This window comes from Pelodiscus sinensis, chromosome 15 (genome assembly GCF_052426305.1).
Source record: "Pelodiscus sinensis isolate ZL-2025 chromosome 15, ASM5242630v1, whole genome shotgun sequence".
Taxonomy (NCBI): Eukaryota; Metazoa; Chordata; order Testudines; family Trionychidae; genus Pelodiscus; species Pelodiscus sinensis.
Genome location: NC_143066.1, coordinates 19,978,267 through 19,994,898, shown reverse-complemented (window position 1 = coordinate 19,994,898; position 16,632 = coordinate 19,978,267). Strand labels below are relative to the sequence as shown.

At 45.6% G+C, this 16,632-nt stretch overlaps 1 protein-coding gene across 5 annotated transcripts; it reads right to left on the bottom strand.

Annotated features, from left to right (window-relative positions):
- Window positions 1-2,230: 2,230 nt before the first annotated feature.
- On the bottom strand, window positions 2,231-16,536 carry MPV17L (MPV17 mitochondrial inner membrane protein like). 5 transcript variants are annotated; one of them, XR_016350716.1, is made up of 5 exons: window positions 13,264-13,662; window positions 8,918-8,991; window positions 4,950-4,979; window positions 4,249-4,766; window positions 2,231-3,864 (listed from the first exon to the last, which is right to left on the bottom strand). XR_016350716.1 is itself a non-coding variant. In XM_006136285.5 (4 exons), exons 1-4 carry the CDS (start codon window positions 16,405-16,407, stop codon window positions 4,587-4,589), a joined length of 297 nt encoding a protein of 98 aa, XP_006136347.2. In that variant the 5' UTR covers window positions 16,408-16,536; the 3' UTR covers window positions 4,198-4,586. The 5 variants fall into 5 exon arrangements, 3 of the variants coding, with proteins under 3 accessions (XP_006136347.2, XP_075755475.2, XP_075755476.2); XR_012896138.2 differs by having other exon boundaries at window positions 2,231-3,846; window positions 4,267-4,766; XM_006136285.5 differs by lacking the exons at window positions 2,231-3,864; window positions 13,264-13,662 and adding an exon at window positions 16,392-16,536 and having other exon boundaries at window positions 4,198-4,766; window positions 8,918-8,988.
- Window positions 16,537-16,632: the final 96 nt, after the last annotated feature.

Genomic DNA, 16,632 nt, shown 5'->3' with positions numbered 1-16,632 from the left:
TATGAAACATGCACCCAGCCAGGATGAGGACAAACTTGCCCAGCTGCTGGTCCACAGCTTGATATTTTGGATTTTTTTATTAATATAGTGTCACCAATGCATTGGCCCTGGTTTGCAGAGGAGGCACATACAAATGTCACATAAGTCATATTAGAGTTTCCTAATCTATAAAGTAGAAAAAATCATAGTATTTCCAAAAAGTAAGGGGCCAGCTGACATACGTTGATGGAGTTCCAGAAACTTCAGAGGAGCTATGCCAATTTACACCAGCAAAGGATCTGGCCCAAGATAGCCACATTGTTTTGAATCTTCCACCCCTGAAATATTCCTACTAACTACCAAATATTATGACTGCAAAGAGGTTTTGGAACAGGAAGAGATCAATGATACTTACGAAACCATTAGCAACTTTTCAAGAGAAATGGAGGGACTAAAAGGATTACTAAAGTTCTTAAATTCACTGAAACATAAGAACTACATGCTCCAGTGCAATTACATAAAAGAGCAAAGGAACAAAGAACTACCTTTCTATATACTGGAAACAGAAGAAACTAGGAGAAAAATCCTGAAGTCTTTACCCAGACAAAAATCCCATTTAAGCCAATTTTCTCAATAACTGGCATCAGAAATATATACAGTACTAATGCACAACTTGTGTAAACATCCAAAGCTTTAAAAATAAAAGAAGGGGATTTCACTCATGAAAATTTTACTAACAATTATAACTATATATGAATCATTGCATGCACCAGTGAATTGCAGCTACTTTAAGGATGGAATATGGCATATTGTTAACAGCACACTGCAATTTTTCTCCCAGAACTACATTCTTAACAACATTTTCATTTTGTGCATGCTAATAATGTAAAGAAACAGGGAACAGGAAATAATTAATGGTGTTGAACGTCAACTCCATATGAGGGATTAGTAATCTGATATCAAACTGAACCTACTTTCTTATTATCTGCAGTGGCAGATATAGGGCAGGAAGAGCGGGGCAGCCGCCCCGGACCCCGCGCTTCAAGAAGCCCTGCACATGCGCTGTGGCGCCACGGCACATGCGCTGCGTCAAAAGGGGGGGCCCCGCGAAATTGTGCTGCCCTGGGCCCCGCAAAATCCTCATCCGCCCCTGATTATCTGCAATCTTGATAGCTGTCACATTTATTGGTAAAAGTTCAAAAACAATCATTAATGGAATGCTTTCCAAACTGCAGTGTATGGCAGTATACTGAAGATCACATAGGCTAAGTCTACCCAGCAGCGTTATTTCGGAATAACTGAAGTTATTCCGAAATAACAAAAAGCGTGTCAATACTGCAAGCCATTATTTTGAAATAATGGTGATCTGGAGGACTTCTTACTCCGATTCCTGTAACCCTCAATTTATGAGTAAGGGAAGTTGAAGAAAGAGTGTTCTTCCTTTGACTTCCTGCTGTGTAGACAGCACCAAAAGCTCAATTATGCTATTTTGACTTAAGCTATGCAATTGACGTAGCTCAAGTTGCGTAGCTTAATTTGATGTTTGCCCTGCTGTGTAGACGTGCCCATAGAGATAGTAAATATTCTTTCTTGAAATCTTTTGTCAATTTCCCTCCTACCTAATGTCACCTCTTATTTGCCCTGCAATGGCACTTCTCCCAAGTTCCTTTTCTTCCAAATCAATGCAGTTCATTACCATACATTTAAGGCACATGCAGAAATAAAGTACAAGAATTGTCACAAAAAGCATTAATTTGAGCACATTGTTACATAATATTCAAAAAGAAATTAGAGGTGTCTCTGTCATACATACTCCATACACTGTGACTCTCACTGAAAAGGAGTACAAATATCAAAATATAGTTGTTTTTAAAAGTATTAGCCAGAATAAATAAAGACACCTTTTAACTGCCTCATTATTGTGGCAATACACTCACAGCAATATCAATTCAACAGCTACATCAGCCTAGCAAAATTCCATTCATTCACTCCACTTGGACAACTATGCTAAATAGACAAATACATAAAATACCGTTAATTTTTCCTTGTCACTGATCATTGTAGAAGGTGGACAAGCACATTTTGTGCTTAGGCTGGTAAATTTTGAAAGGCTAAGTTACTAGCTTTGCACAGTCTCATTGCAGGCAAAGGCAAGAATTTAAAAATGTTATAATCAGTTCCTATTAAAAAGAGTACTTTATTTCCTCAGAATAAATATAGACCCCAAACCACAGACTTCAATTCAGAAAAAAATTCCAGTAAATGCAAAAGGATCTTGCTCTCATCACAAATGGCAAGTATAAACACTGAATACTTAATGTTCTATTCCCCTTTTATAGCAATTAAAAGTTGCTTAAAAATTTAATTACAGTTAACTAGAGGACTGTGTCCCCTGCTCGTTATGCTCACCAACCCCCCTCTCAGCCAGGGAGGGCCTGAGGCTCAGGCTGCCTCGGCCCCGGCTCTTCCCCCTTCTCCCAGCTGCCAGGGAGGACATGGGGCCCTGGCCTTGGCTCTTCCCCTCCCAGCCGCTGGGGAGGGTCCAAGGTCACCCTATCCCCGGCTCTATCCCCTCCAAGAAACCGAGCTCCCCCTGCCAGCCCCGATTCTTTACCCTCTTTGGCTGGCCCCAGCTCTTGGGTCCCACTACCTGTTGGGGATGTGGGCCAGGGCAAGGTCATGCCCAGTTTTCCCCCCAGCCACTGCGAAGGATCTGGGATAGCCCGGCTGAAGCCACACCGGGCCCAACTCTGTCCCCAGCTACCAGGGGGACAGTGGGAGGAGCTGAGGCTTCACCAGGCCAGGCCAGGCCCAGCTGCCAGTGGGGGGGAAGGCCAGACAAGCCCCAGATTTCCTCTCTGCCCCTCCAACCTTGGCAGCCCCAGCTCACCTTCTCCCCACTCCCAGCTGCTGGGGTGGAGAGGTTGGGCCACACCCATGAGTCACAAGATGAGGCCAGACCAGGCCAGCTCTACCCTTTTCCCCTGCACACCCACGGCAGCCCAGCTCTCTCCCGCTGGCCTCGCCAAGCCCAGCTCTCTCCCCCACGCTAGCCCCGGCCCTAACCCCTTCCTCCCCAGCCTTGGCAGCCGTGTCTCTCTCCCCCCGGCTACCAGAGGTTGGGCCGAGCAAAGGCTGCAGCATGCCCATCTCTCTCACCCTGGCTAGAGGCTGCCCTAGGGATGTAAGGAACTAGTCGACTACCCAATAAATAAATGCTTATTTGGTAGCCACGTAGGAACTCAACTAGTTGCTTCCCCTTCCCCTCCCATCTCCCCACCACCACTTGCTGCCTCTATCAGAGAGGCAGCAAGGGGGGGAGCAGGAGCCAGAGCTGGGGGGAAGTGGCTTAAAAGCCAGCTCCCCCCAGCACCATTTCCGCAGGGAGGAGGGGAGCAGAGGGCAATGGGGAAATGGCAGGAGCAGGAATTGAAACAGTCCTACTGCTCTGGTCCAATTGCTGCTCTTTTCCCTTTGAAATGTAAGAGGTACAGAGGGGAATCTGTTGGCCCGGGTTCCTGCTGCCTCTTTCCCTTTAAAATGTACAGCTCTTGTACGTTTCAAAGGGAGAGGCACAGCGGGATAGCGAGCACCCCCTTCCTTATCAACTAATCAAGCAGTTGATGGAAATTCCATCAACTACTCAATTAGCTGATTAAACATTCCTAGGCCGCGCAGCTCCTGCCCCCCTGAGCACAGGGGAGGGACAAGGGGGACGCCGCATGACTCATGGTTCCCTGGAGCACCAGGAATTGGGAGGCTGCGTGGTGACAGGGGCTGCAGGATGCAGAGTGACGCATGACATCACTCTTGTCATCCCGCAGGAAAATATTATTTATATCTAGAGAGAGAGAGGGTATGTCTACACTACCCCCCTAGTTCGAACTAGGGGGGGTAATGTAGTCATACAGAGTTGCAAATGAAGCCCGGGATTTGAATTTCCAGGGCTTCATTTGCATGAAGCCGGCCGGCGCCATTTTTAAATGCCGGCTAGTTCGGACTGCGTGCCGCGCGGCTACACGCGGCATGAACTAGCTAGTTCGGATTAGGCTTCCTAATTCGTGGAACAAGGTGTACAGCTAGTTCGGATTAGGAAGCCTAATCCAAACTAGCTAGTTCGTGCCGCGTGTAGCCGCGCGGCACGCAGTCCGTACTAGCCGGCATTTAAAAATGGCGCTGGCCGGCTTCATGCAAATGAAGCCCGGGAAATTCAAATCCCGGGCTTCATTTGCAACTCCGTATGACTACATTACCCCCCCTAGTTCGAACTAGGGGGGTAGTGTAGACATACCCAGAGAGATTTCTCCCCAGTGGTAGTCTGGCTACCATGTTGTGCAAATGCTCTTGTTTCCCCATAATAAACAAGTGGCTAGAGTCTCCAGAGGAGACCAGTTGGCAGCTTGAAAATAATTAAACACCCATATACAATGGCCTCTTTTCTGTGAAAATAAACAAGTGCAAAACCATTGCACTGTATATATAATGACCACTGAGCAATAGGAGGAAGATTAATTTTTAAAACACAGCAAGGAGCTGGTGATGCAATTCACTGCCTTTTTAAAACACAGCTTAAACATTTAAAATACATTTTACGTTAAATAACATTCTCATTTATCTGATGGTTCTCCATCTGCATTGACCTTCTCTTGTTGGAACCACATAAAAGCTGACTTTGCTGTGCCGTCACCACTCTGTTGTGAAAAGCAAATGAAGATAGCCCAGAGAAAGCCACAGAGGCCAGTGTAAGCTGTTCTCAGGTAAACAGGGACCAGAACGAAGTTTGAAAGCTGCATTGGAAAGAGAGAGAGTTAATGTAGTGCTCCAGATGTTGTTAGAACCTGATCCTACATTCCTTACACCCAAAAATTCCACTGACTTTGATGGGAGCATTGGGTGGGCAACAAGTAGGATAGGACTCTATGGCAAAGAAAAGGTTATTCTTTTAGCACTGATGTTAACTTGAAACTCACCTGCACAAAAGGCCAGTACATCAGACCAGTCTGAAACAAAAGTGATGGATAAATTACGATGAAGTATTTCAGTTACAGGGATTTATTTCAATAAGTCATTTTTATTGACAGTATATAACAATGAACAAGGAAATATCCCAACAAAGTTAAAGAAAGGTGATCAATTTCAAATTAGGCCATTCAAATAAGTGATAGTAATATTAAAACTGCAAACAACCCCCATCAGCTGCTAAGAATGTCTAAGAGATTTTTTTGCCTTGGCTTATATACAAAAATCTGACCATAGCACAAATTTCAAAATCACATAATACCTGATATCTAAGCCTATGTAACAGATGAGTAAACAAATATTTAATGAGTGAATGTTTATTTCAGCTGTGAATGAAAAATGCCACTGAACTTTCTATTGATTTCATACTTATAATGCTCCTTCTACTTGCTAATATACTGTAACCTCCTTTCTTATTAGAGCTGACCTGGTTATTTAATTTATTCAGTGTAAGTGAGATCAGTAAAAGGATACTGATAAACCAGATGTTCTTAAAAAGATATAATTGGCCCTGGTTAAAAGAACACCCGTCATGGTGACAAAAATGCCCTTTTATCCTCACAGTGAAATAGTTTCATGATGAGAGGTGAAATGAATACTATGTTGCAATGTTTATATTAATTTTTTCCACGATGTATTTTTTCCAAGGCCTGGAAAATCTTGAAAGTCTCTGATTTGCTTGGTTTTAGGATTTGTGATAGGTTTTAACCCATGGTTGTTAGTGTCACCTATCTATTAATTTCACTAACAGAGAAATTAATGGAAATTGGACATCAATATGTTCTTAAAAGAAGGAAAAACTGTCAGTGAAAAATACAGAGTGAAACTGATAACTAAAAATGATGTTCTCATAACAAATGTTATTAACAGGTGTTCATGAAAGTGGTGCCAACTGTATTACTAAATATACAGCCAGTGTGTGGCTCTTTCTCTGTAGAACTGAAGAATGAAATTGCCCTTGTAATGAATTATATCTACCAATGTGGCGTATTGTAACCCATATTGTAACTGAAACCACATTTTAAACTGTTAATGCATTGTAATTAAAAAGTGAGTATGTAGGGATAACATATCAATGTATTAAAAATGTGATTCCCCCAAATGGAAGTGACTCCCCATAATTTGTTCCCCACAACTTAAAGTGTTTAGATTTATTATTAATTCTTATTATTATTATTATTTGTTAAGATTGTTAAATGTTTAGATTTATTATTATTATTGCCCCTTTAGAATATAATGTATTAGGTCATGTAACTTAGAACTGTTAAGAATATAATCCTATGTAGCCAGAAACAGCCCCCCCTCTGTGCCCCAGGGCATGCTCAAGCTTGTGCAAGGGGCTGCTTGAAATTGACATTGCAGAGATACATTGTAACAATGCATGTGTCAAGCCACTAACTCTGCTATGGGAGCCAAGCCCTGTAATTGACTAAGGGCATTGTTACATAATTGACGCCTGTTCTCTTTAAAACATTGTAACTTTACTCAGCACTCAGAGAATGTTTTAAGCAATACCATCCAGAAACTTTTTGTAACTACAACTCTGATATATGTAAAGTTATTATTATACAAAACTATTGTATGGGAAACATTAATTAAGGAATGTATGTAAGAGAGAAAGTGTTTGGATGATGTGTGAATGGTTCTGAGAGGTGTCAGCCTGAGAATACAGCAACAAAGGGCTGAAGAAGGCGTCAGGTGCCAGTGCAACCAAAAGGTGTCAAGTGGAGAAAACCAAGTACTGGAGGTCCACTGATGAGATCACTGACGAGCACCTGACAGCCACCCTGGAGACATCAGCATGATGCAGCAATTTCCATAGACTGGCATAGGAAGAAATTCCTATAAGAACTGGACTAAAATACTATGGAATCAGAGTCCAAGGTTCTGCTGCCAGCCTACCAGGAGCTTCAGATGCGCATCTGATCAGGACTTCGCTCCCCACTACCATCACTTGTGTACAGAATACCTGGCCAGTATTCTGTCACAAGCAACTTCCAGGCTGGTAACTATAACAAATACACAGAACCTGAATGAATGGATGAATGAATGTTTATATGTATAAGGGTTAAGTAGTTAAACAACGTTGTTTGCTTCTATCTTTTCTTTATTCTTTATTATTTTTACAATAAATGTGGCTTTTTGCCTTATCCCCCTCATAAGATCCTGCTTGCTTCTATTTGGTATAACAACTCCATATTATAACTAATATCCCATTTTAAACTTTGTACTGCCTTAACTCTGTTTAAAGTTAGGTGTGTGTCTATGTAATCTTATTTAAAGTGTGTGTGTTTGTGTGTGTCTCTGTCTGTAATGGGATCAGTCCCCGATGCCAGCCAATCTCAGTGACCTGAGGCCTGCACCACCGTGATGGCTAAAGAACAATGTAGGTGAACCCTGCAAAAAAAACCACCCAAGAAAGGGACAAAAGCCCCATCAAGAAAAAGATCAAAGTCGCATCTTCTGTTAATTGATGTTCATGATCATACAGTGCTCTGGGGCAGTGAGACAGGATAGAATCTATGAACTAAAACATATGAAAAGATGAGTGCAAAACTATAGGATTGGGCCTTTCAGTTCCTCCAGGAGCATTGGTGAGCAACCACAGGGCCCAGCTGCCCTCCCATTGTCTATTTGGCCAGTAGACTAGCATGAGCAACTGAGTATGGCAGTAATCTCAAACCTTTTAAAGCATAATATCACTTTTTTTAATTTAAGTGCAATCCACAATCTACCTCAAACCCAAATACCCTTGCCCCACATCCTTCATGCCCATTTCTAGAGGCCCCGCCCCTATTCACTCCATTCTCCCTCCCTCCCACATCCTTCCTCCCTTTCACTAGTCTGTGGCAGAGGGTTGGGGTGCAAGCTCTGGTCTTGGGTTAAGGGATTTGGAGTGTGAGGGGCTCTGAGCTGAACCTGGGGCAGGGAGTTTAGGGGGCAGCAGGGTGTTCAGGATACAGGCTCTGTAAGGGAATTTGGATTTAGGGGGCTCAGGGCTAGGGCTTAGGGTGCAGGGGGGGTTTATGACTGGGCCAGGGGTTCAGGCTCCAACTGGACACTGCTTACCACAGGTGGTGCAGTGGGGCTAAGGCAGACTCACCCCCGCCCTGGCCCTGCACCACTCTCAAAAGCAGCCAACAAACTCCCTCCCAAGTCCTGTTGTGCCCTGCTCCGTTCTGTGGAGATAGACCACAGGATGAGAGAGGGAGAACCCTGACATTAGTGCCCTCTTCTCTTCCTTCCCTGCCCTGCCAGCAAGCTGGGGATGGAGGGGAGGGGGGGACCTTTCCAAGGCGAAGGGCAGGCACAGCGGTGGGGGGAGGGGCAGCTGAAATGACAGCATTTGATAGCCTCTTGGCCAAACCAGTCAAGATCACCTGTCAGAGGCTCCAAGATCTACCAGTAGACCCCAATCTACTGGTTGGTGACCACTGGAGTACAGTAATTATATCCCATCCATAGAACTGTGTGTGTAGTAGCTAGGGACAGTAAATGAATTCCGCATTCACAATAAATACAGTGTAATGCCTGAACAAGATTCTGCTAGTTCCATTTCTCTAAGTGCAACATTTCAACAAAAATGATATTGCAGCCCTTGAGCATCATTATCTTTGTTACATTGTGACTATTGCCATTGACATGGATTCACGTGCTTTTGTAAACACATATGCTGTACAATGTAAGGATGGACTCAGTTTGCACAACTAGAGATGATAGAGTTACGTTGTTACCCATAATTTCAGTATAACTGCAGCACTGCATGGAGCCTTCTGCACAGAATCCCAAATAAAGAAATTAGAGGAAGAAAAAGTAAAAGAAATATAATGTTGCAGGCTAGCATCCTAGTTTCATCTAACTGTAGCATTCAGTAACATTGTTTTGCTTAAAAATGAGATTAACCAACCATTTGCCTCACCTTATATGTATTCCAGAATTTCTTTTTACAGTCAGAGAAAATGTTCTCTTTTTCCTGAAGTATACTCATGCCTGCTAACAAAAATTTAGGACAATCAGAAAGAATGCAAAAAGGGCCAACATTTATTACATCAGAATTTTCACATTTTGTCACAAAGTTACAAGCCACTTTGAAAGAAAAGCTAGAGTGATACTAAAGAAGAGTAAATGCTCTGCATGACTGCCCTATCCTGCAACCTCGTACCTCTTGATATATTGATTCTCTTAATCTTCACTGGTGACACCAAACAGGTGAGCCAAACTAGATCTACTATACTGCATCTACTGTGACAAAAATGGGATTGATAATTCATCAATGATAGCAGCAGTAGAAACTATGGAGTAGAGTTTAGTATTTTGCTCAGGATTAGATGACTAAGTGGCCAAAATACTATTTTTGGTCACTATAGACAACATCTTTGATTAACTTCAAAGTCTACATCTGAAGAGTAGAGCAGGTCTAAAATGTACTTGTTTAATATACAGGTTGGACCTCCCTGATTTGGCACCCCCAAGACCTGATTGGTCCCAAATGAGGAAATTTGCCCCTGCCACCAGCTCCCAGCGCACCAACTCTCCCCACCACTGGCTCCACTTCTGGCCCAGCTGACGCCCCTGCCTCTGACCTGACTATCCCCTACCACCTGCCCTGGCCAGGGCTGACATGAGTTCCTGGGCCTGCTGCCGCAGGCTGCTGGACATCACCTGGACTGCCCCAGGCTGGTCAGTGGTCGTGGGCTGTTGGCTCCAGTAGCCGTGGTCTGCCACGGGCTCCCAACCCCACTGCTGTGGGCTGCTGGACACTGGCCAAGAGAGTTGTGGGCTCCCAGCCCTGGCCAGGACTGCCAGATGCCAATGGTCTCCTGGCCACAGGGCTCACTGGTCCAGGAACATCTGTTGTCCTGCCAGTTTAGGGAGATACAACTTGTACTGTAGACAGCAGTTTGAAATGCATACACACACTAGCTGATCTACTGCCCATTAGGCTCCTAGGAATATACCCGTGGAAGTTATATCATTACCCAAAAGGAGCCTGATCCAGAAGAGAGCTGGGCACCTGCAATGATGATTGGAAGTTAGACAAATTCAAACTGGAAATAAGATGCAAATATTAAATGGTAAAGAGAATCTATCCTTGGAACAAATTGCCATGAATGGAGTTCGGGAGTGTTGGATGTCTTTCTGAAAGTTAAGGTCTGCATTTTGCAGGAGGTTAAATTATATGATTGCATGGTAGAAGCTCAGAGATAAATACCTTCGCTGTGTCTAGACTGGCATGTTTTTCCGCAAAATCATCTGCTTTTGCGGAAAAACTTGCCAGCTGTCTACACTGGCCACTTGAATTTCTGGAAAAGCACTGACGATCTCATGTAAGATTGTCAGTGCTTTTCCAGAAATATTATGCTGCTCCCATTCTGGCAAAAGTCTTTTTCCGAAAGACTTTTGCGCAAAAGGGCCAGTGTAGACAGGTCAGATTTGTTTTTGGTAAAAAAAGCCCCGATCACGAAAATGGCAATTGGGGCTTTTTTTGCGGAAAACTGCGTCTAGATTGACCACAGATGCTTTTCCACAAAAAGTGCTTTTGCGGAAAAGCGTCCTGCCAATCTAGATGCGCTTTTCTGAAAATGCTTTTAACGGAAAACTTTTCCATTAAAAGCATTTTCGGAAAATCATGCCAGTGTAGACGTAGTCCTTGGGAAAGGAGGTTGTCCATAACTCTGAAATTTTCCATAACTCTGAAGAAAAGGCTACAAACTTCAACCACTTAGGCTGTGTCCAGACTCCATGCCTCCTTCGACGGAGGCATGTAGATTAGCCACATCGGAAGAGGGAAATGAAGCCGCGATTAAAATAATCGCGGCTTCATTTAAATTTAAATGGCTGCCCCGATCTGCCGATCAGCTGTTTGTCGGCAGATCGGGAGAGTCTGGACGCGATGCCCCGACAAAGAAGCCTTTCTTCATCGACACAGGTAAACCTGGTTTCACGAGGCTTACCTGTGTCGATGAAGAAAGGCTTCTTTGTCGGGGCATCGCGTCCAGACTCTCCCGATCTGCCGACAAACAGCTGATCGGCAGATCGGGGCAGCCATTTAAATTTAAATGAAGCCGCGATTATTTTAATCGCGGCTTCATTTCCCTCTTCCGATGTGGCTAATCTACATGCCTCCGTCGAAGGAGGCATGGAGTCTGGACACAGCCTTAGAGAGTTAGGGCTGCAGCAGCAGGACTTGTTGGGGGTCAGGGCTCCCTGCAGGAGCACCGGACTCAGCGCTTTAGTCTTGGGGGAGCATTGGGGTCAGGGTTTCAGCCCTGCAGTGCCATTCCCAGTTTCAGCCTTGTGGGGGACATTGGGGCTCAGGGCTTCTCACAGTTCTGCTTCTTGCTTCAGCGGGGGGGGGAAGGTGCCAATGGGAGGGGCGTTAGCTATGGGGAAACTCTGGGGTAGAAGCCTATGGCTACCCTCTTAACTAAAGACCTGAGGGGTGGGGCCATTCTGAGCACAAGACTTGGTGGTGCTGCAGAACCTCACACACTCATACTTCCCATGCCTATGGAGACCCACTGGCACTCTACACTGACCTCCCCTGGTTTGGAAACTTCTCTAATTCAACATAGGTCAGGCCCCAAGGGTGCCAGACTAAAGAGGATCAATCTGCATTACACAATATTTCAACTTTCCTATTACAGTGTCTAGCTATCCTTACAGTACAATATCCAAGGATTTCAATGTTATCTGTATAGTTTACCTGATCCTTAAAAAAAGTCATTTTTGTGTTTATCTGTTCACAATGGTGACCAGGCAGACAGAACTTGATAAGTAAAAATTTGTACTAGCTATGGGCTTCTTCCCTCCCTTCATTTCCCACCAATGATACCCTGAATTATCACTTTGTCTGACCATAAAATGAGAATCTCATGATACTTACAATGCTAAAAAGAGTCTAAACACCTAAGAGCTTGTCTACAGGGAGAAAAGGCTCAAAATTGCAATTGCACACAAGTGTGTACTGTGTATACTGTTGCTCTGCACTAAGAGGGCATGTCTACACTAGGAAATTATTCAAAATAATAACTCCCAAAATAACTATTTTGAAATAGGGCATCCACGCTATAGGGAAGCCTCAAGGCAGGCTCCCTTAATGTGGGCATGCTACCTCAACTTAGATCACCAGGAAGCACTGGGGAGTAATTAATTTGAATGATGCTGGGAAGTAGTTATTTGGAAATCTACGCTACTGCTATTTCGAAATAACTATTGCAAAATAAAGTGTTATTCCTCCCATTACACATACTGATGCCTGCTGAAGTACTCCCAAGACTTTTCGTACTGTAAAGCAGTTGTAACCAGACATTGTTGTGTTTTGCACAGCCTGAAAACTAAGGCTGGCCAAAAATTTGGCCCTTACTGCTAGCACACAGTGAGACTAGGCCTTGTTTTTTGAAGGTTTGTTTGAAAGACTCAAGATGCAGTAAAACCCATAGAATAACTATTCCACCTGGGGAAACTGAAGAAACTTGGATAAATCTGAGGACAAAGGTCACATTAGTATATGGTGCAGAGGGCACAACCACTGCTTGCTGCTGGGGTTGGATAGGGGCACAACCAAACCCTTCTGGAGCTGAGGACACAGTGATTTGAACCACGGGATAAGGATGCGGGGGGCTCTAACATGGTGTTGAGGTACAAGATTTCAGGCATGGATAGGGGGTTGAGGGCCCATCAGTGAAAAGGTGTGAGGAGGGTGCAGGAAGTTCAACCACAGGGAGAGACTGAAAAATGTTCAACTATGATGAGAAAGCATAGGAGGGGCTGTACCATGGGGACAGGGCACCAGGGGACTTAACCATGGAGAGGCAGTGTTGAAAGTTCAGCCACAGGGAGGGAACATGGGGAGCTGGATTATGGGAAGGAACCCTGGTGGGTGATGGGGTAGGAGGACTGAGTGATGGGAAGGCGCTGTTGGGAGCTTGGCCATGTTGAAGGGGTGCAGGGCATTCAGCCATGGGGAGCAGGCTTAACTACTGGCAGGAGGCCCAGAGGGACTGAGCCATGGGGTGGGGTAAATGGGGGCTGGATCATGAGCAGGAGGTACTGGGGGCCTGGACCAGGGAAGACGGAGTTGGGGGCTTGGCTGTGAGAACGGGGTTTCAGGGGACTCATCCATGAGGAGCAGGCTCAGCCATTGGGAGGGAGTATGGGGGGCTGGAGCACGGGGGCGGTGCTGGGGGACTGAGCCATGGGGGCGGGGGCTGGACCCCAGGGAATGGACACGGGGAGCTCGGCCCTGCCCCCGGCCGCACTCACCCGTGTAGAAGGCCAGGATGGCGATGGGCGCCCCCACCAGCTGGTCGCACAGCACCTTGGCCAGCACCACGCGGGGCGCGCGGCCGGGCAGCGCCCGCTCCAGCCCCCGCAGCCACACGTAGTTGAAGTTGCCATGGAAGCTGAGGGCCACCAGCCCCACGTGCCGGGTCTGCGCCCAGTCGGGCTCCTGCCCTGGGCGTCGCCGCAGCAGCTGCTGAGCCGCGTCCCCGGCCGAGAAGAGGCTGCCGTAGAGCAGCACGTTGCAGAGCCAGGGGAACCGGCGCACCCCGCGCTGGAGCAGCGGCCCGGCCATAGACTCCCCCACCGCCGGGCCGCCACCAGCACAGCGTTAAGACGCTGCTTAGCGCTGCCTCTTCCGCCCCGCCCCAAGCCTCTGGCCCGGCCCCTCGCCTCCCAGAACTGCCCCGCCTTTCCCCATCCTTGCAGTCCCCAGTCAAAAACGCCTCTGCTGCTTTGCCCCTCCCACTGCCCATCCCTCCTCCCTCCGCTAGATCCGATCCTGTCATTACCCCCCGCTGCAAGAACTGCTCTCTCCCTCGGCTTTCTCGGCCCTGCTCCGCCGCCTGTGAAATCGCCCCAAAGCGGCCGTGCTGGAACAATGTGTATAGTGGGGATGCTGAGAGCCATTGAATCAAACGAAATCCTCTACAATGGGAAACACTTCAAGGTGCCGCAGCATCCCCCACTCCTAGTTTCAGCACTTACGTTTCAAAGAGCCTCCCCCTCCCATTTCTCCCGATCCCTCACATCTGCTCCTCAATAGGCCCTTCCCCAGTTCTTAAAACCTACTTCCCATTTCTTTCAAATTTCCTGGACCCGGTTAATACAGGACAGCCATACTGGATCAGACCATGTAGTCCAGTATCCTGTCTCAGCAGGAGTAAGAGCCCTTGTCAGTGGAGGAGACAGACTCCCCGAGCCCCTGGGCAATCTGTATCGAGGGAGGAGGGTGCTCCATGCTACCTGAAGGAGTGGGGCCAAAGGCAGCTGGCCCTCAGTTCTGCCCAGAGCACCACATGCTTCCAATGCAGCTCTTAGCACAGCTTAGAGTGCAGGGCCTTGTGATCTGGCAGCAATTTAAAGGGATCAGAGTGCTGGCCTCTGCTGCCACTGGATTGCCATTCCCTCTACACCCCCCTCCCCAAAAAACACACACACACCTTGGTGAGCCTGACCCTGCTGTAGGTCTACATGAGGGCAGGTCTTTCCACAGACATCTCATCCTCATTTCTCATACTTGATGACTTGGGACACAAAGTTTAATATCCCATCCAAATGTTTTATTGCTATTAAGCTTTCTTTTATTAAACTTCCTTCATCCCACGTTTCTCTTGAGCAAAGGTAAATTCTATGGCTGTGTCTAGACTGGCCAGTTTTTCCAGATAATCAGCCGCTTTTCCGGAAAAACTTGCCAGCTGTCTACACTGGCCGCTTGAATTTCCGCAAAAGCACTGACTTCCTACTGTAAGAAATCAGTACTTTTTGCGGAAATACTATGCTGCTCCCGTTCGGGCAAAAGTCCCTTTTGCACAAAACTTTTGGGCAAAAGGGCCAGTGTAGACAGCTGAGATTTGTTTTCCGCAAAAAAGCCCCAATCGCGAAAATGGCGATCGGGGCTTTTTTGCGCAAAAGCATGTCTAGATTGGCCACGGACGCTTTTCTGCAAAAAGTGGTTTTGTGGAAAAGCGACTGTGCCAATCTAGACGCTCTGTTCCAAAAATGCTTTTAACGGAAAACTTTTCTGTTAAAAGCATTTGTGGAAAATCATGCCAGTCTAGACGTAGCCTATTTGTACAACAGACTCCTATGCACTTCTGTATTGAAACTGTGCACAGAGATGTGACTCTAAAAATAATTTTAGATCCATATTAATCTAGTGCTGGGGAAAAGTGCTGAATTAACAGACCAGGGAACTATTTCCAGCAGGGAGTGGCAGTTCAATCCCTTGGCAGCTCTACTAACAGTCGTGGTGGTAGGTTTTGCAATGTGAACACTGACTTGGCCAAAGAGAAGGACTAAGAACTCGAAACTCCTTTCACAAAGGCCACAATTCCATTGAAATTGTGATTATGATTCCATTATGATTTAATGTTAAATAACTCAGAATGTGGTCAAATAATTTCAAAGGAAATTCCAATAAAGATAATACCTATGAAACATGCACATTACCTGATGTAAGTTAAGAGCCTGACAAATCTATTGAAAAGGACACCTGTTACCCGGCAAATTAAATATATTTTAGAATTATAAAAGCTGGAAAAAAATGTTTGTCCTTTAAAGCATGGCTCACTATTTAAATCTGCAATCTCTGCAGTCAATGGACTGACAAGTTCTAGGTGCTGAGAAGATATCTGTAGATCTCAACTGCAGATTGTTTTGTATCCTACTGGAAGGAGACAAATGTGATTGTCTTCTGAAAGAATTACAGAATTAGTGGGTGAAGGGAGGTAGTACATCCACATGGCATAGCCTTGAATATTATTAATACATTTTAGACTATGAAAATCACTAGAAAAAAAACAATTCGAGTTGACTTGGGAAACTTTGTAGACCAAAATCTGCTAACAACTCTATATAAAGAAAGAAAGACAGCAATGCAATGCATTTAGGGTCAAGATATTGTATAGGCTACAGGAACCACAACTAGGTTTGGTCTTACTTAAGATCTTCATTATATAAAAGAAGGAATTAATAGGATACGAATTAATAGTATTTATAGATTATATTACATTGACATAATCTAGAGAGACTGGACATGCACGGAACAACAGCATGAGCTTTAATTGGGAAAATAAGAGACTTCTATGTTTTCTGCATAATAAAACTCATAAATTCGCATATTGTGTGAATCACAGAAGAAACTACTTCTAATCCCAGTCTCTTCTGCCCTATGCTCTGCACCTTTGAAAATTAACCCATTAATTTCTTGATGCTTCGTTTTTCTGTGCAGGCGCACCCTAGGCAAGGCGCCGGGGCCATAGAAGGACCTGTCTCCCGAACAGCCAGCCCTGGTCTTGGAGGAACTCACGAGAGCCGCTGCAGCTCTTCGTGGCACTGCCACCTTCCCTGAATGAGATTCGAACCGGTAAATGCACGTGGCGCTTTACCTGCCCGGCCCAGCATCACCTAGGCTACTCGCAGAAGCATTGCGTAGGCTGAGATAGCCTCTCAGGTGCCGCTTGCCGATGGAATGTTCCATTGGATTAAATGCGGGGGGGGGGGGAGGGGAAGAGAAACAGAAGTGAAAGGATTTGAAGTCCGAGGTCAGTTCCCGTATCTAGTATGCAGTCAGCGCATCTTGTTTCCGGGTCCGTTGAAACTCAACTGCCCGATCTGGCTGTTGTCTCA

What these genes read in the sequence shown, in the direction of transcription:
- MPV17L (XM_075899360.2), bottom strand. Translation starts at nt 13,576, where the DNA reads ATGGCCGGGCCGCTGCTCCAGCGCGGGGTGCGCCGGTTCCCCTGGCTC. An exon ending in CATCCTGGCCTTCTACACGG is followed by an intron (nt 8,992 to 13,263) that starts GTGAGTGCGGCC and finishes AATTTTTGTTAG; the next exon opens with CAGGCATGAGTATACTTCAG. An exon ending in TGTACTGGCCTTTTGTGCAG is followed by an intron (nt 4,767 to 4,949) that starts GTGAGTTTCAAG and finishes TTTCCAATGCAG; the next exon opens with CTTTCAAACTTCGTTCTGGT.